This window comes from Castanea sativa, chromosome 9, assembly GCF_040712315.1.
Source record: "Castanea sativa cultivar Marrone di Chiusa Pesio chromosome 9, ASM4071231v1".
Taxonomy (NCBI): domain Eukaryota; kingdom Viridiplantae; phylum Streptophyta; class Magnoliopsida; order Fagales; family Fagaceae; genus Castanea; species Castanea sativa.
Window position 1 is genome coordinate 29,017,811 of NC_134021.1, and position 23,411 is coordinate 29,041,221.

A 23,411-nucleotide genomic window follows, 5' to 3' on the forward strand; every position below is an offset into this window, starting at 1 on the left:
AGCTTCTCCTATCCAATGCACTAATTTATGTTGATGAGACCTCATGCCAACTTGCATTTTTTTTTTTTTTCCATTTTTGAATTGGAAATAGCAATTGCACATGGTGAGATATAGATTTTTTGTTGAGTTTGAGCCAAATTACCTTTATTTTGGCATTTATAACCCTTAATTATTGTTTGATCACCCATTTAATAGAAAATTTCAACAACTATTTATAATTATCACTATTTACCAATCTAATTTATCAAATGTGTGCACCCTCATAATTATTTTAAATCTAATCTAGTAGAATTATGACACATCGTTAATTCAAATTAATTCTTCATGGAACCAATCAAAATTAGTTGTTCATAATCACACATGATTTGACTTTATTACATAGATGCATCTTGGTAGTTGAAATTTGATTTTGCCATATCTGTAAATCCAATGGTTAGATTGGTGCTCATGACATATCATTTTGATCGTTAAGACTTTAGGATTTATTTTATGTGAAGTAATTGGAAATATAATGATCAAAATTACAATTTTAACTTTAGGATGTGAAATTGCCCTTTTTCCCTTGGATGAGGTTCAATGGAGGTTGAGAAAATGGGGTGTCTACATTTGGAGCATAAAATGCTATTGTCTTGAAGACTACTCCAGAGCACCTAATGAAAATATTAACTTATATACTTTCTAATCCTATCGTTTTACTTGGAATCCTTCTGGTTGTATTATGTAATTATTTTCCTTTAATTCATCCATGAGGAGTGTCTTTTGATTGATAATAAATTGATGTAGTTTCGAGTCTAATTTTGTTACCTTGGTCTTGATGACTCAAACGAGGTAAACTTTTCCACTAGGAGTATTTTCCAAAAAAGTCTACACTGGATTTGCTAAGAAAACCTCATGGCCACTTCCATCATCCCATTTTGACCTCTCAAGATTTTTTGGAAAAATTTTCATAAATATCTAGATGCCTAAAAACGTGTTTTTCAAATCCAATTAACACTCGAAATTTAGTAAATTTCATAAAATTGCAAGACTCATTTGAGTCAATGGGATTATGGTGCAAACCTTAATTCAAACTTATGGTTAAACCCTAAAAATAGTGCCGGCTTTACAGGGTAAGCAATTGATGCAGTCGCCTAAGGCCCAAGTAGAAAAACTGCCCTAAATTTTAATTTAATTAAGCTCAAATATTAGCAATTACTTACAATAATTTTTTTTATCAAATAGAAATGTTACATTCACAACATTTTTCACAATATTTTTACAACAAATTCTAAGTAGCAGGCTATTAAAAGCTGTTATTTATTGATAACAACATAAATAATTTCAGTAGTAAGTTTAAATTAGAACCAATAACAGCTTAAAAATTAGGATTTGTTGTGAAAAATATTATGAATGTAGCACATCTAAAAAAAAAATAACACAGAAAAAAAAATTCATAACGTTTTTCACAATAATTGAGTTGACAAATTTTTATTAGTTTTTACCTAGGTCCACCACTAATATTACTCTTTTACTTACCATTATCAATTTACCATATCAACAGGTGTGAAAGTTTTGTCATTTTTTTTTTTTTTGTGTTTATAGACTTTCTAAAAAAAAAAATTTACATTGTTCATGTTAATTAATAATAATTTTGCATCTAAAAAAAGATAGTCATATTTAAGTCATATTTAAATATATGAAAGGCCTCAATTTTAGTTTTCGCCTTAGGCCTCCAAATGCATCAAGTCGCCCCTGCCTAAAAATTTAGGATTTTAATTAGTTTTGACCCACCACTGTTGCTACTTGCCACACCCACCCTTTGTTTTCCAAATCTAATTAGTGCTTTGGATTTGTCAAATGTTAAATAATTGTAAAACTCATTTGTGTCAATTAGATTAAGAAGCAAGCTCTAATGCAAACATACGATCAAACCCTAAAATCGAGGATTTTGACTAAATATAATCCACCACTAGCGCCACCTACCATAAATCACCCACAGTCAATGTCATTATTGATTAAACTCCTATTGCTACCATTGACACCATCACCATTTTCCACAACTTTCATTGCCACCATTATTGGGTATTTTAATTGTATCCAAAATTATTCAAACATATACTCTTTTTTTACTTTTCAAATTATAAAGGAAAACAAATAATTTTCTCTGATAACATTTTACATGGGGAAAAAAAGGTTTGTGGGAGGCGAGGAGGCAAAGAATGTGCAAATCGCGCAAGCAATGACACAAATTTGGACATGGTGGGAGGGCTACTTGCACTTGTACGACCTATAATTATTAGGCTGTAAATATGATCGAATTTTAATTTATTTTAATTAATTAATTAATTTATTTATTGAGGTAAAGACGATAGAAATTGTATTATTTCATAAAGAGTATACATCCCCATGTATAACACCACGGTAAGAGGGGCACCAACAACACGTTAACGTTGGGCCCAAAAGCAAAAGAAGAAACATTAAAAATAATAGACAGACACAGCCATGTGAAAGGAAAAAAGCAGGGCATTCACACTACTCTTTGTGCTTCCATAAAGCTTTGGTATTCCTCCAGTAAGCCCCTTGCTCCTTCCCAAATTATCTGTGGCTAAGGTTGGAACTGTTCAAAGTATACTTTATTTCTTGCATTCCATATCGCCCAAGCTGTGACTGCCCATATCTCCAGTTCTTGTTTGCTCAGTTTAGTTTGCATTTGCTTGAAAAGAAGGAAAAAGTCACCGTCTCCATTACTGCATTTTTGGATTTTTCCCCGGATCAATGCCCAAACATTTCTTGCAAAGGGGCAAGTCCATAATATGTGAGTGGTAGTCTTGGGTTCTTGTTTGCACAGCTCACAAGTCGGTTCCACTCGCACTCGCCTACGGTGTAGGTTGTCTTGGGTAGGCAAGCAATTGGAGCACGCTCGCCATATAAACATTTGTATCTTCGGTGGCACATTGAGGGACCAAATCACTTTCCATGTCCACGCATGAAGCCGAGCTGCTAAATGTTCTGCCTTGAGCTGGTTTTTCAAGCAAACCGCTACCTTATAAGTTGACCGTACAGAGAATTTTTGTTCTTTGTTTTCAATTAAGCAAACAGAGTCATGGGAGTTAAGGTTTTTTAATGGCAGTGACAGGATCTCATTCAGCGCTTGAGGGCTGAAAATGGCATCTATTTTTCCCCGGTCCCATTGTCTTGAGTCTTGGTTGATTAGCTCACACACCTTCATATATGGTGGTACATCATTTAGTGGTACAGGGGTGTGAGATAACCAAGGATGCGTGAACACTCCAATACTGCGGCCATCCCCCACCTGCCATCGTGAGCCCTCTCTGATGAGATCCCTTGCTGCTAGGAGACTATGCCAAACAAAGGAAGGATTATTCACCAACTCAGCAAACATGAATGAGCAATTTGGGAAATAACAAGCTTTGTAAACTTGGTAGAACAGAGAGTGGTTTTCATGTATTAACCTCCAGGCTTGCTTGGCCAGCATCGCTAGGTTGAAAGCATGGAGGTCACGAAACCCCATCCCTCCTTCCTTCTTTGCCATACACAATTTCCTCCAATTTACCCAATATAGCTTCCTCTCTGCCTGCGTTTGTCCCCACTAGTATTTGGCAAGAAAGGAATTTATGTTCTCACATATGGAGTTTGGCAGCTTGAATATACTCATAGAGTATGTCGGTATCGCTTGTGCCACTTTCTTAATCAATATCTCTCTCCCCGCCTTCAAAATAAATTTTTCCTTCCACCCCATTACCCTTTTTGTAATTTTTTCCTAAAGGTCTTTGAAGGTATTGACCTTGGATTTCCCTGTGGCCATTGGCAGTCCAAGATACCTTTCACATTTTTTCATTACCTGTGCTTCAAAAAGTTGTTTAAGCGACTCCTTAACCTCCTGTTTCGTATTGCTCTAGCAATTGTAGAAGTCTTTGCCCTTCCTCCATAATTGCTTGAAAAAATAAGAGACTGTCATCAGCGAAAAGGAGGTGAGAAACCCAAACTCCATGTTGGCTTGATTTGATCCTTTTTAGCACCCCTGTCTCTCCTGCTTTCCTCAGTAGCGCTGATAGCCCTTCCGCACATAGTAAGAATAGGTGTGGAGAGAGGGGGTCTCCTTGCCTTATTCCCCGTGTAGGAGTGATAAAACCCTTTGGTTCACCATTGATTAAAACTAAGTAAGATGACGTGGTTATTGTCTCCATTGCCAAGTGGACCCAATTGGGATCAAATCCCAATTTCACCATCATTCTTTGTAAGAATGTCCACTCAACCCGATCGTAGGCTTTGCTGATGTCAAGTTTTACAGCCATGTGTCCCTTTCTTCCTTTCCTTCTGTTTCTCAATCTGTGGAGCAGCTCATATGCTACAGTAGTATTGTTAGTGATTAATCGATTTGGGACAAAGGCACTCTGAGCATCAGAAATCACATTAGGCAAGATGATCTTTAGGCGATTAGCAATAACCTTTGATATAATACGAGAAACTACATTGGCTAAACTAATCGGTCTAAAATTAGACATGTGTATTGGGTCATTTTTCTTGGGGATTAAAACAATATGTGTATGGTTCATTTTTCTCAACATATGCCCTGAGTTTAAAACAGATAACACTGCTACTATAACATCATGCCCCACAATATGCCAAAATTTCTGAAAAAAGAATGGAGTCATACCATTAGGACCTGGTGATTTGGAAGGGTGCATTTGAAATAGGGCTGTCTTGATTTCTTCCGGAGTGTATCGTTGAAGGAGAGTGGCATTCATACCTGGAGTGACCAATCTGTCCACTGAGTTGAGCACTCCATCAATAGTGGTCGGGTGGGAAGAGGTGAATAGTTGCTGAAAGTAGTGCTTTGCAGTGTGGACAATGCTTTCCTCTGATGTGCCCCACCTTCCTTCACTGTCAAAGACACCCGAGATTTGATTTTTCTGTCGGTGTTGGCTAGCCCTTTGATGAAATTTTTTTGTATTTTTGTCACCCACCGGTAGCCAAATGGAACGAGACCGTTGTCGCCAAAACAATTCCTCCTGGTGTAACAGATTGTTGATCTCTACCTTTAGTCCTTTAATAGCATTTAGATGTTCAACACTGTTTGGAGAGCATAGGTCTTCGAATTGTTTTTGTTTCTCCTGGAGTATTGTTTTTGAACTAGCAACTGATGCACGACTCCAATCCACCAAGGCAAATCTGCATCTTTTGATTTTTTTCAAATAGCTTTGACATAGGGCTGCCATGTCTCACGTTTGCCCTCCATGCATATTGTATCACGGTCTCACATTGAGGGTTGGTAGCCCATTTTTCTTCAAAGCTTCGCGACACTTTTCGTCTTCTAGTCCACTGGGTTGGGTTTTGCGTGGTAATGACTATCGGAATATGGTCCGAGTATGAGGTTTGGAGATGAAAGACCCGAGTTTCCGGATAGATTTCCTTCCATTCCCCCGTTGCACATGCTTTATCAAGTCGTTCTTGTACAAATGCATTCCCATGTCTACCATTGTTCCAAGTGAAAATGTTTCCTTGAAACCAAGGTCCTCAAGTCCACAATGCAGAAGGGTAGCCCGAAAAGCTTCCATGTGGTTCAACAGCTTTGGTACGCCACCTTGCTTCTCTTCGGATGACAAGATCTCATTATAATCTCCAACACAGATCCAAGGGGCTGAGATCCTAGTGTGAAGATGCTTGAGTAGCTGCCATGACTCGTGCTTCCTTTGTTTTTCTGGCCATCTGTAAAAACCTGTCAATCTCCATGTAGGGTTAGAGCCATTAAAAATAAGAGCATCAATATGGTTACGTGTGTAAGTTTGGACATGCAAGTCTACCTCCTCCATCCACAAAAGTGCCAGCCCGCCACTTCTACGGATACTCGACACCGCTAACATGCACCGATATGGTAGATCTGCTTGAATCCTCTGCATCTCATCAACTGACTGTTTTTTTTCCATAAGAAACAAAATTTTGGGAGCTTTTTCCCTCACCAAGTGAGAGAGGACATTCACTGCACATTGGTTCCCAAGCCTCCGGCAGTTCTAGCTTAGTATGATCATTGGTCTTGGCAGGGCTGCACCGCAGCCTCCACCGCTGTGAATAGTTCTTTCTGGTTGTCTTCACTGGCCTTGCTTCGTTTCTATCCTCACCCTTCTCTTGGTGGCCATCTTTTGGTTGTGCTCGTTTTACCCCCGTATGTTGTGAGCCAATATTGGTTATACTCATAGAAGGGTTATTGTGGTGTTCAATTCTCTTCCACTTTGCTGTATTTTCTGTGGGCCTTCTTTCTTGTGTTTTAAAGATCTCACGTGCCGCTGCACGTGGTATTAAGTTCTTATCAACAGTTGCATGGCTGGGTGTAGGTTTCATGACTTCAACATATTGGACATGGACATTAACTAAATCTTCGGCTGCAATAATGGGATGGATTGCCTCTGTTGAGGTTATTTCCTTATCCGTTACCTCACCCGATTTTGAAGCCACAACCATTATACTTTCCATACGGGTTTGATTCTTCTCCGTGATATCCGCTCCCTTAACTCCTCGTCATTGTGCTGCTGTGAAACCGTATCATTTATAGAGCCGTTACCCAAATCTTCGTTTTTTCCATTTTGATCATTATTTCCAGCTGGAACATTTACGCTCATTGATTGCGGCTGATCCCTACTGCCTTGATCGTGATCTTGCCTTGTTTCCCACCGTGGTGAGCTGTTTCATCATCTTTCCGATGTTTCGCCGCTTTTTCGATGCCCTGCTTTCAGCCATTCTCCATATGGGTTCTCGGTCAGCTGTTGGTCCCTTGGGGTTGGGCACTCTTTTGCATCATGGCCGAATAGACCACATTGGTAGCATAGCCCTACCATTCTTTCATATTTGAATCCCACTCTTACATGGTCTCCTTCAGGGTTGAGTACATATCCTCCCGTCGGATTGGTTTATTCAGCGGTATCTCCACTCGGATTCGGATGAATTGAGCTTGTTTCGACGAGAAAGTTTTGTTGTCCACTTCCACCACATGACCGAGGCCTTTGCCAATGTCCCACGCAACCTCCTCATTGATGAGATCGAATGGCAATCCCCATACTTGAACCCATATTGGTAGCACTGAGAAAATTACCGACCTCGCCGTCATGCCCCGTTCCCACCTACGGAGGACAAGGAGGTTATTGTCGAAGCTCCATGGTCCATTATTAAGGACCCATACCAACTGGCTTTCCAACGTGAACTTAAATTGTATTATTCCTTCCCCTACATCAATAATCTTGACGTCACTTCCCAGCTTCCATGCAAATCGTAACATTGTCTTCGCTGCTCTCAGATTATAGGGTCGAGTGGAGAGGAAGCGTCCCAGCAAGCTTAGTGAGCATTCTTCTAATGTTTTATCCCGATTTGTAGATCGAATCTCTAATACTTCACCTTCCTCCTCTGTTAACCGTATCTGTTGCATCTTCTCAATGAAGTTAGCCTCCATGGTGCACGTCAGAGGTGGTCCTTAGTATTGTGGTATCACCTTTTGACTCTAGTCCACTGTTAGAAGCTGTGGAAAAAAAGACTCACCTGAAGTGAGAGAGAGCACTCCTACCACGAGGAGAAGGAAAATAAGTTTACACACAAAAAATCTGAATTTTAATTTATATTGTCCCCTCCATTATGATTGTTATTTCTCATCAAATTAAGACACCAATCAAATTCCAATTTATAACTATAATGATTTTTTGGTATTGAGATTTTAATAGTGTGAATATGGAGAGAGGGAGAGAGAGAGAATTAAATAATTAGCATGACAATTTTTTTTTAAGCAACTAATATGGTACGCATAAGAGGTCATAGGAATTTGTAAAATCTCTTATAATAAGAATTAGAACAAGTTTGACTTCAAACATGTTTAGAGCCTTGAACTCCAACTATTAATAAGAATATGATATTTGTTCATATCACGTGCAATGCATATGATTTACTTAATCCAACAAACTAAGACACATGTGTATCTTCCTAATGGTAGTTGGAGCCCCAAGCACCAAACATGTTCCTAAAAATTATATTAAACTTAGAAATACTCAATATTTTAAATAAATTATTAATAACATTGCTTAATTTCTTATAAGGTTATGTGGCAGTAAAAGAAATTATTTAGCATTTGTTGTTTCTCCAATTCAATTTTCATTCAAATTTGTAATATAATATACCCTTAAAAGTCTCTATTTATGCTTTGGGTTTTTTTTTTTTTTTTTTTTTCTTGTGCTGAATTTTAATAATTATTTTTTTGAACTTTGAATCGAGCGAAAATATTTATATATATAAAAAATGTCTTGTATACAGATGAGTTGTGTTAAGAAAAGTCAGTGTCACCACCGCGCACCCTTGGTGCGGTGGTTACTCCACAAGTATAAGTGCTTGTGGGGTGTGGGGACAAGAGCCAGGGTTCAAGTCTCCGGGAGGGAGCTTCACACATATATACTTAGATTAGGTTAGAGTCGAAATTCTATCTTGTAAAAAAAAAAAAAGTCAGTGTCTTTTATGGGCTTCCATTGAGTGTTAAGTTAATGGTGCTCCATCGATCATTGATCCAAAAGTGATTTTGGGTAATGGTTTGTTTGGGCCAAACCGTCAGTAATCAGGCATAAGCTTAGTTGCTGAATTTTGGGTGACGCATTAAGGCCTCATAATAGCCTGGGCTAGGCTTCATAAATGAGGTTGATCTTACCTTATACTGCTTTATTACATTTACATACTACTCCATGGACTTCTGTGTTGGTATTCGATTGCAAGAGCCTCCTATCCTGTGTAGAGTCTCACAGACCGAGGTCTGTCATATGCATCATGAAGCAAATTTTCGTTCAATCCAAGGGTAATAGCAGGAGGAGGCTCGACACATATAAAATACTCCCTTAATTTAGTTTACTTTTATTTTGTGGAGTGCTATGGACATGACATCCATGAATGACAACAACAATGATAAAGCTTTAATTCCAAAATTTGAAATCTTTAATTCCAAAATTTTGAAATCGATTATGGATCTTCAATAAATTAGCTAGAATTGGCTTACGTATTCTTTCCTCTATTTTATTCTATGTAAAGTCATGCTAGTTAGATACATAAACTTAAAACTGCTAACAAAACTACAAGTACAATTCTAGGGCCCATTTGTTATCGTTACTAGAATAACAGTTTTCAGTATTTAAACAACATTACACGTATTTTTACACTTTTTCACTTATATGTATTTTCAAAAAATACAAACAATATTACTAAAACAAAATTAATTACCAAACGTGCCCTAGTCTCTGAGAAGTAAATATTATTCTCTTCCCATGAGTATTAAAGTTGCTTGTTCATCTCAAAGGCCCTAGACCCTAGTCCTTGTGAGCTGGCCCATTATATAATGGGTGGAACTCAATTATCACTAGACGAGTGACATGGGCCGGATTACCTTCTAACTATAAATTGTCACGAAACGCTACGTTTCGGGCCTACAACTTTTTTTCTCGTCCTCGTTTTCTGACCATGCTGGGCTGTTTTTATTTAATAACATAATAGTAGTGGACCGGACCTTGTCCAATTTGAGTTTTTCTTTTTTTTTTTTCTTTTTTTTTTTTTTTCCTATAAAAAAATTACCAGTGATTTGAAATGGATGTCATAGCATATTTGTCTTCTAATGAAATGGATGTCATTACCAACATATTTCCATGGAAAAAGAGACACGGCATTTGTGTCTTCTAAAAGCAAAATTGTTGTTGAACGACAAGTTATAAAATACCGTAATAATTCAATGGGCATAAAATATAAAAATAGAATATAATTAAGGGGAAAGGATTTCAAGTAGTGATAGCTTAATTAGTGATAATAGCTTCTTATATAGGGGAAATTATTGTGTACTCCTGGAGATAAATGCGTACTCCTTCCTCTCACATGAATAGTAGGCTCCACTAATTAAATTTATGGTGGGACTCACTATTTATATGAGAGAAAGGAGTACGCATTTATAGTTCGTAATCTGGAGTACCTAATAATTTTCCCTTATATAATGTCCATATCTATGATCTTCTGAGATATCTAGATAGTTGGAAAGAAGTCAGAAGATCATAGACATGGTCATGGGTAGGGTATACCCAATGCCCATACCCAACCCAACCCAATTAATTTATCCATAAATACTTGATTATCTTACCCAATTAGTACCCATGCCTAATTGTTACCCAGTTTGTTTATCTATGGATATCTATACCCTACCCAAATTAGATTTCTATAAAATCATCAAATATGCTCAAAAACCACTACCAAAATATCTCCAAAATCTCTAAAATGAGCAAAATGCCCATGAAACCTTTAAAATGACCAAAATGCCTTGATATCTTTAAAATCACTAGTTATGCTAAAAAACCACTAAAATGACCAAAATATCACAAAATCTCTAAAATAAGAAAAATACTCATGAAACCTAAAAAATGACCAAAATACCCCCAAAATCACCAAATATGCTCAAACAACACTTAAAATTACCAAAATACCCCCTAAACCTAAAAAATGTCTAGAATACCCTCTCGAAACCTAAAATTTGACTGAAATACCCCAAAACATGAAATTACCAAAACACCCCATAAACCTAAAAAATGACAGAAATACCTCTAAAACCTAAAAACTTACTGAAATACCCCTGAAACTTCAAATTACCAAAATACCGCCAAAACCTAAAAAATGATTGAAATATCCTTAAAACCTAAAAACTAACTAAAATACCCCCGAAACTTAAAAATTACCAAAATAACCTTAAAACCAAAAAATTGACTGAAATAAACCTAAAAATGACCGAAATACCCTTGAAACCTATAAAATGACCAAAATACCCCCAAAATATATAAAATGACAAAAATGCCCCTAAAACCTATATGATGATAAAAATACACCCTAAACCTAAAAAATGTCCGAAATATCCTCAAACCTAGAAAATGACCTAAATAGCCCTAAACCTTTAAAATGACCAAATATGCCCGAAGCCTCTAAAATGACCAAAAATAATCCCAAACCTCTAAAATTACCAAAAATACCCAGAATCCTATAAATTGACCAAAATAGCCCTAAACCTCTAAAACGACCAAATACCCCTTGAAAATATCTAAAGTGACCAAAATACATTTGTAACCTCTTAAATTAGCAAAATAGAGGTTTGGGTTATTTTGGATGTTTCGAGGGTATTTTGGTAATTTTTTAAATTCTAAGGGTATTTCAATCATTTTTTAGATTACGAGGGCATTTTTGTCATTTTTTATGTTTTAGAGGTATTTTAGTAATTTTTATATTTTGGGGCTATTTCGGTAATTTTAAAGGTTTTGGAGTTATTTTAGGAATTTTAAGGTTTAGGGGGTATTTTGGTAAATTTATAGGTTTCGGGGTATTTTGGTCATTTTTTAGATTTTGGGGGTATTTCGGTTATTTTTTTAAGCTCTAGGGGTATTTCGATCATTTTATAATTTTCTGAATTTGTTGGTCATTTTTTAGGTTTTGAGGTTATTTCAATCAGTTTTTTAGGTTTAGGTGTATATTTATCATCTTATAGGTTTTAGGGCATTTTTGTCATTTTATATATTTCGGGGTATTTTAGTGATTTTATAGGTTTCAAGAGTATTTCAATCATTTTTTAGGTTTATGGGGTATTTCGGATATTTTATAGGTTTTAGGGATATTTTTTTCATTTTATATGTTTGGGGAGTATTTTGATAATTTTTAGGTTTTGGGGGTATTTCAGTAATTTTTTGAGTTTAGAGGGTATTTTGGTCTTTTTTAGGTTTCAGGGGGGTATTTCAATTATTATTTTTAATGTTTTAGGGGTATTTCAGTGATTTTCTAGGTTTGGGGGGTATTTTGGTCATTTTTAGGTTTTGGGGGGGGTATTTTGATCATTTTATTTTTGTTTTAGGGATATTCTGGTTTTTTTTTTTTTTTTTTGGTTTTGGGGGTCTTTCGGTTATTTTTTATGTTTTGGGAGTATTTTGGTAATTTTTAGGTTTTGGGGGTATTTCGGTCATTTTTTAAGTTTAGGGTGCATTTCGGCAATTTTAGATAATTTTAGGAATACTTTGGTCATTTTCAAGTTTTAGGGCAATTTGTTAATTTTGATTATTTGGTAATTGAGTAGGTTGAGGTTTACCCATAATAATTTAGTTGAGTTGGGTTTGAGTTAGATGTAATTAATTAAATGGGTAATAATAGGTAAATAGGTAATATTCAAACCTTACCCAATTACTTTTTACTCATTAAGAACTGGGTATTATCCAGAATAATTAGATTGGGTAGGGTTAGATATCATAACCCAATGAGTATGGCCATCCCTACTTATCAATTCATCCTTCCTTGTGTACAATTGGTCACACTCTCTCCCTCCAATTACTATCAAGTTTTCCCCTTTATCTGAAATCATCATGCATGGGCGAACTTATTCTAACTTACTGTTTTTCTATCGTTAGATTCCTAGCTATTGTTACCACTGGACTTGCATCATTTCACTAATATCTTGTCAATGATAAGTTACAATTTTACTAAAGGTTATAATTAATGAAATTAGATTTTTTTTTTAAATATGGGAATAATTGAAAGACTAAAGTAGGGACTTCATTAACTCACGTTCAAGGTGAATTTTTTGTTTGGCACAAATTGTCTTTGAAAACTTTGTAAAATAGATCTAGTGAACAGATTTTTTACACAAAGTGTAATTCAAAAGTTTCTTTGGATTTTTTTTTTCCGAGTAGATTTTGCTAGAAACATTTGTTTTGTTGCATAGCTGTTTGGTTCTAGAAGTAGGGCATTTTCATGCAGTTTCATTATGAGGAAGTATCCGTGTTTGATGCCCAGTTGGATCTTTGAGTTTCCTAGCACCTTAACTCCCCTGGAAATTTGGTTTTTGTTTAGAAATGTTTTATGCTGATATTCCAATCCAAATTGGAAGATTGTGTAAGAACAATGCCACATGGGGATCTCCTTTCCGTGCTCTCTGTAGCACCCCTCACCTCTCACCTATCCCAGAGTCCCTCTCCCTAACCTAACCCAAGCTTACCAAGTACACCAAAAAATGAGCTCTCTGTAATAACCTTGCTCCCTGTTGTCCTACGAACTACCCTTTCATCCTCCCCTTTTCCCTTTCCCCCAAAAAAACATCCCCTCATGGAAGGCTCAGATCTAGTCAACCACACCAAGAAATGCTCCTTCAAATACATCCGCCTTGAGCTCCCTCCAAACCAAAACCCATCCTTAAACTCAGACTTGACCCTAATCGGAAAAATCATCTCTTCCAAGTCTATCGGATTGAGCATTGTAAGAGATGTTGTCCAAAAAGCATGGAAGCCTATTTTCCCCTTAGAAGTGTCTCGAATGGAAAATGATTTGTTTCTATTCCGTTTCTAACATGAAGCAGATGCCAACAAAGTCTTCCATAGAAGACCATGGTCCATTAGAGGAGGCCATCTTGTGCTTAAAAGATGGAATCCTAACTTGTCCTGGCGAGAAATAGAGTTCAACTCATCCACCATTTGGGTCCAAATCCATGGCCTTCCTTCTTTGCGGCAATCTGAAGAAAACCTCAGAAACATTGGAGCAAAAGTAGGCAAAGTCGTCGAGCTAGACTTCACCGGCGACGGAGGTGGAGATTGGAGAAGATTTACTAGAATCAGGATCGAGGTTGATTACACCAAACCTCTCATACCTGGAGTTTTTCTCCCTCGCCCAAAATCTAAATGATCTGTGGATTAGTATAAAGTATGAAATTTTTTTTGAGATATGCTATAACTGTGGCATAATCAAGCATGAAGAGAAGCACTGTCAAGGGGAAACCTTCTTCCTCCAAAATCCCCACGGCGTCACTTTCTTTGCAGCTAGTTCATGGCTCAGACCAGAAAACGACCACATTCCCACCGGCGCATACCAGAAATCAAACAACCCTCAATTAGAGATGGAGGCAAAATTGAGCTACCCATCCTACCTTTACGTGTCTGGTGCCGCTGACACTTTCCAACCTGTCTAAGACGCTGCTCGGCTCAGTACCAAGCCTCCACTACCTCTGGACAGTGTACCCCAAGCCTCGTCTCCACTACCTCTAAACAATGTACCACGTCCTAACACCTGGACCGAATCCTGCCAAAATTTGAAAACTGTGGGACTGACACACCAAGACATGGGCCCCAGTCATGAACCACCAAAAATTGCTGACCTTGGGCCCACCCACAATGCTCTTTACTTTGAAGCCCACTCACCCCTAGCCCAATCCTCCCCCCCCACCACTATCTCTGATACCCCAAACACACCTAAGCGTGCCATGAACCTTGCCTCATCAATTTCACCTCCTCCTTCTCCACAACAGTCAAACCTCACCGATCAAACAAATCCGCCCCCAGCTGCCCACGTCCTACCCATCCAACCACCACCCCAGAAGAGGAAAATCATAGATGATGAACTATCTCTCTTCACCAAAAATATAAGACAAGTTTTTGACTCTCTTGAACCAAACTACCCCACGAAAATCCATGGTGAACCTCTGAAAGCTAAAGCATGCAATAGCAACCACAGTTTGAGTTCCAGTACTACCCACCAAGACAATGAATCAAGTTCTAACTTTGATCAAACGGTCGGGGAGGCGGGCCTTACCATGCCTCCACCATCCCCATGAAGGCCCTAAGCTGGAATTGTCGAGGCATCTGCAATGCCTCGACAGTCCGAGCCTCAAAGGCTCAAATAAGAGGCATTTTGCCCGATTTTGTTGTTCTTTGTGAGATGAAAGCATCCGATAAGCGTATGAAAGAAGTGATGAACTTGCTAGGGTTCAGTTATAGGCAAGTCATAGAAGCTAAAGGCTTCGCTGGGGGCCACTGTATGATGTGGCGTGCAAATGATCTTGTGGAAGGGTTAGAGTATAATAAAAACATGATTGCTATTCAAGTGTCTGATAAATTGTCCAAGTGGGTGTTAGTAGGTTTCTATGGACCTACCTATCCAGCAAAGAAGTCTAAAGCTTGGGGGAATCTGTCAGCCCTTCTTGAATCTTTCTCATGCCCTTGGATTTGTATTGACGATTTCAACTGCACATTAAGTCAAGATGAAAGATTTGGGGGTAGCAGAGGGAGCTCCTCAGCTGTAAACCACCTCAAAGACCTGATGTTTGAGTTTAGCATAATTGATTTGGGGTTATCAAGTAACAAGTTCACCTGGGCAAAAGGCAAATGGGGGAGAGCCACTGTGAAACGAAGATTAGATAGGGGAATCACCAACATATCTTGGAGGTTAGCTTTTCCTAATGCAAACATAGCCCACCTTGGTGTCGTTAATTTTGACCACGCTCCGCTGCTCCTAGATACATGTCTGTCAGATTCCTTAGCTCATAGACCTTTTCGTTTCATAGCAGCTTGGATTAGAAACCCAAACTGCTACTCAGTAGTGGAGAATGCTTGGTCAAAAAATGTCCAAGGATCAGAGTTCACCAAGTTGTGCAAAAAACATGAGGCAACCCGTAAGGCGCTCCGTAAATGGAACAGAGAGGTTTTTGGGCATTGCCAGTCTAGGATTAATGATCTGCTCCAAAAAATCACTGAAGTCCAAGGCCTGAATGCATCTGAGTGCACAGGAAACATTGAGTCCTGTCTCCAATTTGAATTGTCTGAATGGCTTGAGCGTAGTGAAAGTCTTTGAAGGCAAAAATCTAGGGAGCTCTGGCTCAAGGTAGGAGATAAAAACTCTTCCTTCTTCCATCTGTCAACTATCATTTGCAGGAGGCATAACAATATTGATGCTATTAAGGCTGATGATGGGACATGGATCACTGGCTCAAGAAACATCAGACAGCTATTCCTTGACAAATTCAGAGACCTCTTTTCAGAAGAAGAAGTGGATTTTCCTGACCACCTTGAGGGGCTCATTCATACTGCCATATTGGAAGATGACAATGAGCACATTTGTGGTATCCCCACTCTTGAGGAAATCAAGGCAACCCTTTTCCAGATGTAGGATCTTAAAGCCCTGGGCCCGGTCGGTTTCCCAGTGGCATTCTACAAAGCCTATTGGCCCATAGTGGGAGAAAGCCTCATCCAAGCTACCACCTCTTTCTTCCGGAATGGCTCCATGCCAAAAGAGATAAATAGCTCCCTCATCGTTCTCATTCCAAAGGTACCTTCCCCTCTAACCTTCAATAATTACCGCCCCATTAGTCTATACAATGTGGTTTACAAGATTATTTCCAAGATTTTAGTGTCTAGGATCAGACCCTTCCTACCTAAGTTGATCTCCCCAACCCAATCCGCGTTCATCCCGGATAGGTGGATCACGAAGAACCAAGTTCTGGTTCAAGAACTTATACACAGTTTCAAAACCAGGAAGATTAAATCAGGGTAGATGGCGATTAAGCTTGACCTCTAGAAGGCCTATGACAGAGTTAACTGGTCCTTCTTAAAAACTATATTATCAAAGTTTGGCTTCTGTGATGTATTTGTAAGCTGGATTCTGGCACGTGTTACCTCGGTATCCTTCGAAGTGCTAGTGAATGGTGGAAAATCAGCACAATTCAGACCAGCTAGAGGTCTAGGATAGGGTGACCCCCTCTCGCCTTACCTCTTCATAATCACCCAGGAGATCCTATCAAGAATCATTGAGCACCAACTAGCCATGAAAAACCTGGAGGGGGTCAAAGCAAGTATTAATGGCCCAGCTATCACGCATGTCATGTATGCAGATGACATAGTTTTGTTTTCCAAAGCCACTAGGAGGAATGCTTTAACCCTTGTAGAGTGCATTGATAAATATTGCAAGTCCCTAGTGGCTGCTACGGCTATTTTGCTGCCTTTCATTGGAATGTTGTTGATCCTTGATGATAAGCAGCCTTGCTATGTTCTTGTGAGGCGTGGGGTAGGAAATAGCAAGAGTAGTAAGGGGAAAGAACCAATGGTTTCAGCCATGCAGGTGGAGCATGGGCTGAAGAAGGGTGAAATGACCTACTTGGCTACATTGATTGAGGTGAAGCAAGACAAGTATGTCGAAGTTCCAGATGCTGTGGTTGGACTGCTAGGGGAGTTTGCTATTGTTATGCCTCTAGAACTACCAAAAATCCTTCCACCTAAACGTGCAGTTGATCATAGGATCGAGTTGGTTCCTGGATCAAAGCCACCGTCAAAGGCCCCATACAGAATGTCCCCATTGGAGTTGGCTGAGATGAGGAAGCAGTTGATAGAGCTGCTGGATGCAGGCTATATCTAGCCCTCCAAGGCTCCTTATGGTGCCCCTGTTCTATTCCAGAAGAAGTAGGATGGCTCGTTGCAGATGTGTGTAGATTACAGAGCCTTGAACAAAGTGACTGTGAAGAACAAATATCCAGTCCCTCTTATTCAAGACCTCTTTGACAAATTGAGCAAAGCTATCTACTTCACAAAGTTGGATTTAAGATCAGGCTACTGGCAAGTAAGGATTACAGAAGGGGATAAGCCTAAGACCACATGTGTAACCCGGTATGGTTCCTATGAGTTTCTAGTTATGCCTTTTGGTTTAACTAATGCCCCTGCTACATTTTGTAATTTGATGAATGATGTCTTCTATGAGTTTGTGGATCGCTTTGTTGTGGTTTATCTAGATGACATTGTAGTATATAGTGAATCTTTGGAAGGTCACATGGATCACCTTAGGAAGGTGCTGTCCAAACTGAGAGAACACCAATTGTTTGTTAAGAAGGAGAAATGTGAATTTGCCCAACATGAGATTCTGTTCTTGGGACACAAAGTCAGCAAAGGTCAGGTTATGATGGATGAGAGAAAAGTACAGGCCATTCTTGATTGGCCACCACCTAGCAAGGTTGCAGAGCTTCGGTCTTTCCTTGGACTGGCCAACTATTATAGGAAGTTTATCCAAGGATAGTCGAAGAAGGTGGCTCTTCTCACAGATTTGCTGAAGAAGGACAGAAAATGGGCATGGATAGACGCGTGCCATGATGCTTTTGAGAAGCTGAAGGTTGCTGTATCAAGTGAACCAGTGCCTCGTTTACCAGATTTTGGTTTACCCTTTGAGGTCCATACAAATGCTTTGGATAAGGCAATTGGTGGTGTTCTTGTACAAGAAAAACATCTTGTTGCTTATGAGAGCAGGAAGTTGAATGAGGCAGAGAAGAAGTGTTCAGCTCATGAGAAAGAGAAGATTGCAGTGGTGCACTGTTTGCTGGCCTGGCGTGTATATCTGCTATGACCAAAGTTTGTGGTGAGAACAGATAATGTGGCTAACACCTTCTTGAACACACAAAAGAAGCTGTCACCCAAGCAGGCTAGGTGGCAGGAGTTGTTATAGGAGTATGATTTCGTGTGGGAGCACAAACTAGGCAAGCATAATGAAATGGCTGATGCTTTGAGTCGCAAACAGGTGCAGGAATATGTGGCTGCCCTGACTAGAGTGGAGTCAGACTTTGTGGAGAGGATCAAAGACAGTGCTAAGGTTGATGCTACCTATCAGAAGCTGATGCAGGATGTTACTGCAGGCTTGGTGAGGCGTTACTGGCTGGAGGATGGGTTGCTATATGCCAAGGGTGGCAAGATGTTTGTCCTAAGTGGAAGGATCCGAAGAGAGTTGCTGAAAGAAACTCACGATCCACAGTGGGTAGGACATCTAGGTAAAGATAGGATGTATGCATTACTATCTTGTTCATACTATTGGCCTAAGATAGACTTAGATATTGAGTTGTATGTGAAGACCTGTCTGGTTTGCTATCAAGACAAGGGCTTGACTCAAAAGGAAGCAGGTTTGCTGCAGCCTCTTCCTATACCAGAAAGTCCTTGGGTTTCTATTTCAATGGATTTTATTACTGGTTTGCCAAAAGTTAAGGGGATGGGGTCAGTATTTGTGGTTATTGATAGATTCTCAAAGTATGCCATTTTTATGGCTGCACCGAGCACATGCACAGCAGAGGTGGCTGCTGACTTGTTCTATAAAAACGTAGTGAAATACTTTAGGTTGCCTGAAGACATTGTAAGTGACAGAGACTCTAGATTTACTGGTCGATTATGGACTGTTCTGTTTGGTTTGATGGGTTCAGAATTGAAGTTCTCTACTGCAAATCACCCACAAATAGATGGGCAAACAGAAAGGCTTAATGCTGTATTGGAGGACTATTTGAGACATTATGTGACTGCCAGCCAAAAGAATTGGTTAGATTTATTGGATTCTGCACAGTTTTCCTACAATCTACACAAATCTTCATCAACTAGGATGAGTCCTTTTGAGTTGGCTATGGGGCAGCAACCTTTCACACCTCATGAGATTGCTAAGCAGCGTTCAGGGGGAAGATGTCCCGCAGTGTACAAGTTTGCCATCAACAAGCAGGAGCTGATGCAGAGGCACAGGACAGCTTGTTGAAAGCACAAAGGAGGATGAAGAAGTACGCTGACAAAGGGAGAAGGCCTCTGGAATTCCAAGTGAGGGACAGGGTGCTGTTGAAATTGACTCCACAGATTTGGAGTAAGTTCAGAAGTGAAGCATTTCACTGAGGTTTAGTTCCTAAATATGATACATTCGAGGTTGTAAAGAGAGTTGGTACAATGGCTTACAAGTTGAAGCTGCCAGAAAGATTGGAGATTCACCCAACAATACATGTGAGCTTCTTGAAGCCTTATCATGGGGATGCAGAAGATCCTTCAAGAAATGAAGCACGGCGTGCCCCGTCTACTGTCATGGTTCAGTTTGATAGAGAAGTGGATAAAATTCTAAACAAGAAGGTGACAGGTTATTGTGAGGGAGGAAATATGATAACATACTACTTGGTAAAGTGGAAGGTGGCTGCTGAATCAGAGGCGAGTTGGGAGAAAGCATCTACATTGTGGCAGTTTGAGAAAGAAGTGAAGGCATATGAGGATACCCTATCGATGAGGACATCGGCTTCTTCTGGTGGGGGTGGTTTGTTAGGAGTTTTGCAAGTTGCTGATGATGGCATGAGGAGTTGGAGTGTTTGGACAACATTAGGCCGGTCACATGGCTCAATGTTATCTTAAGACACCAATGGCTCCTCATGCCTATCTAGTGAAGCTCCTAAGCACTCTTTGAGGGGGACAAGCCCAGTCTCCCTGCTTCATTCAGATTGATGAGAGTGATGAGGGCAGCATGTGGAGGCACCTTACTCCACATGATGCCCTAAGGCCATGGCAGTGGTGAGCCATGGTGGGCAGTGATGGTTCGGTGATGATGGGTAGCAGCAGGTGGTGCTGACCCTTAGTGATGGTTGATGGCATAGTGGCTTGGTTGGGTTGCTTTGTGTATGGGCTTGGTGGCTTATATACAAGGCAGTGCTGGGCTGCTGTGATGATATTAGGCTATGCAAGGCATTGGGCTAGTTAGTGCTAGCAGAATGCATGGATTTGTATGTGTGGGCTGATAGCAGTTGCTTGGTGGGCTGTGTATGGACATGTTACGTAGGCTGTGATGCTGATAAGAAGGGCTTGAGCAAGGGCCAATCTTTTAAAACATGATGGGATAATCATGTGTGGGCTGCTGAAGCATGGGTAGAGGCCTCATGAAATGCTGAGTGATGGGCTGGCATGTGCAGAGTGTGCAACAGCAGTTACCAGCAGTTATCAGCAGTTACAAGCTTACTGGACATTCAGACCTGCTGTGTAGGGGCTGGGTTCGTGGAGAGCAGGCCAAGACAGCATCAGTTGCAAGTGTCCTAAGTCAGACCACATTTAGCAGTAAGTCTTGAACAGGGGGCAGTTACTTGGTAGTAACTGCCGTGATAGTTATTTCTGTACACATAACCTAGGCTGTTGGGGTTGTCAACAACAGAGAGTGTATTTTGCTTAGAGAATTTCGTGTGTATTCTCCAGACTTCCTTTGTACTTGAATATTGAGTAATAAAGGTTGGGGTTGGGGTTGGTGTCCTGTAAACACTGTGTGTGTGTGAATTCCCTTAATAATTTTGTTCTAAGTGTTCTTGTAGTGTGTGTGAGTGGTGTATTGGCTAAGACTAAGAGAGGAACTTAGTGCCATCACAGGCAGTAAATTTAAAAGAAAAATTGACCCTGTGACACTAAGTGAGGCTCAATGGAAAGGTCTATGGAAAATCAAAACTACGGAAATGATCAAAATTTTGCTATGGAGGATGGCTACCAACTCCTTGCCAACCAGAGACATCTTGCACCAAAGGCTCGAAGCTATTAACTCCTCTTGTGCCTTGTGTGGTAATGAGCGTGAATCCATTTGCCACCTATTCTTCACCTGCCTAATCATGAGAGCAATCTGGTTTGAAACTTGCTGGGGGTTCAGAACTAATTCTCAACATGTCATGTGCAGCGGCGATTTAATCAAACTCATCCTCGACCCCTCTCATCTCACCACCACGAACGGTGAAACCTGGTGTGTATCTTCAGCCATGACATTCGTGGTAGATGGAATTTGGAACTTAAGAAGCAGAACTATGTTTCAAGGGGAAAAGGTTGACATCCGTGCAACCTACTCACATATCCAAAGGATAATTTTTGAATTCCTTACCGTAATCCAATCTACCACCCAAGTGTTTCACCCATCATCGCATCAGAGTTGGAAGCCTCCCTCCCCTGGCTTCATCAAGCTGAATGTTGATGCTGTAGTCAACTGATGTAGGACACAATTTACTGTTTAATTGTTGTAATTTATTATTTTTGGTATTTTTAGGTAAAAACGTTATTTTAGGTTTAGGTGATTTATTTTCTTGTTTTTAGGTGCATTTAATGCTTCTTAGGTCAAATTTGATTCATGATATGGTAAGGTATCAATTAGGAGTTATTTTAGAATATATTTTCTTGTCTGTCAAGTTTTATGGAGCCCTTAAATAGGCCCTTAAGTCTGTCAACGTTTTTTTATATAGATATTATTGAATAAAAATTAGAAAATGTGAGGCTTTGCTCTTCTTTGGTTCTTCAAGAACTGTGAACTTATCAGGGATTCTTCCTTGTGGCGTTCAAACTTTATACCTTTGGCTTGTGATTCTTTATAATCATTGGGTCAAGATCAACTTATACCTTTGGTTCGCGTTTCGATTATAAACGTTGGGTTGGGGTTTCTATCAAAAATCTGAATTTTAGCTTTCTTGGGCAAATATTCCAATATTTTTGTTGAGTCTCAGAGCATGTCGATTGAGGTTCGCATCATTTGGTATCAGAACACAGGTTCTAAAGTCAGTTTTCTATCCCTTTACCTTTTGTTTCCTTTCATCATCCTATCTTCTTCATTCTTATTTTTTGACGTGCACTAGGTTAAAATTATGCACCCAGCACCAAAAAAAAGAGAAAAAAAGAAGAAGAAAAAAACGTGAAAAAAAAGAAAAGATGGTAATTATTGAGAACATTGTGGAAGATTCAATTGAAGTCAAATATGAGGATGAGTCCACAACTCACAATCCTCAAGTCTCAGTTGATTTGTTGAAGATGACTATACAATATGTTGATTTTCTTGGAATAGAAAATTTTAATTTTATTATCAACCCTTTGTTGATTGATGTTGCAAATAAATTGAAAGTAGATGAGAAGAAATTTTCTGTTACACTTTATGAAGGATTCAAGTTTCACAACCGGATCAAGTTATTAAAGCATTCAAAGTATTTGTTTATTTGGAGCGGAAGATTTCAGATTTCAAAGATGAGCTCAAGGACGAGTTTGTTTTAAGTGGAGGGGTCTGATGTAGGACAAAATTTACTGTTTAATTGTTGTAATTTATTATTTTTGGTATTTTTAGGTAAAAACGTTATTTTAGGTTTAGGTGATTTATTTTCTTGTTTTTAGGTGCATTTAATGCTTTTTAGGTCAAATTTCATTCCTGATATGGTAAGGTATCAATTAGGAGTTATTTTAGAATATATTTTCTTGTCTGTCAAGTTTTATGGAGCCCTTAAATAGGCCCTGAAGTCTGTAAACGTTTTTTTATATAGATATTATTGAATAAAAATTAAAAAATGTGAGGCTTTGCTCTTCTTTGGTTCTTCAAGAACTGTGAACTTATCAGGGATTCTTCCTTGTGGCGTTCAGACTTTATACCTTCGGTTCGTGATTCTTTATAATCATTGGGTCAATGTCAACTTATACCTTTGGTTCGCGTTTCGATTATAAACGTTGGGTTAGGGTTTCTATCAAAAATTTGAATTTTAGCTTTCTTGGGCAAATATTCCAATATTTTTGTTGGGTCTCAAAGTATGTCGATTAAGGTTCGCATCATCAACCCGGTCAGAACCGCCTTAGCAGTTGTAGCGAGAAACTCTTCAGGTGAAGTAATCAAAGTGTGGGCTAAGCCTTTCCATAGATGTAGCCCCCTCCTGGTAGAAGCAAGCGCAATTTTTTAGGCTGTCAATCTGGCCTCTAGTGAAGGATAGTGATGCGAACCTCAATCGTCACGCTTTGAGACCCAACAAAAATATTGAAATATTTGCCCAAGAAAGCTAAAATTTAGATTTTGATAGAAACCCTGACCCAACA

At 39.2% G+C, this 23,411-nt stretch overlaps 1 protein-coding gene across 1 annotated transcript; it reads left to right on the forward strand.

Annotated features, from left to right (window-relative positions):
• The first annotated feature begins 14,296 nt into the window (after positions 1–14,296).
• On the forward strand, positions 14,297–22,851 carry LOC142611126 (uncharacterized). Its single transcript, XM_075783164.1, has 2 exons — positions 14,297–16,113; positions 22,498–22,851. The coding sequence occupies exon 1, from the start codon at positions 14,620–14,622 to the stop codon at positions 15,637–15,639; it is 1,020 nt and encodes a 339-aa protein (XP_075639279.1). The 5' UTR covers positions 14,297–14,619; the 3' UTR covers positions 15,640–16,113; positions 22,498–22,851.
• The last annotated feature ends 560 nt before the right edge of the window (positions 22,852–23,411 follow it).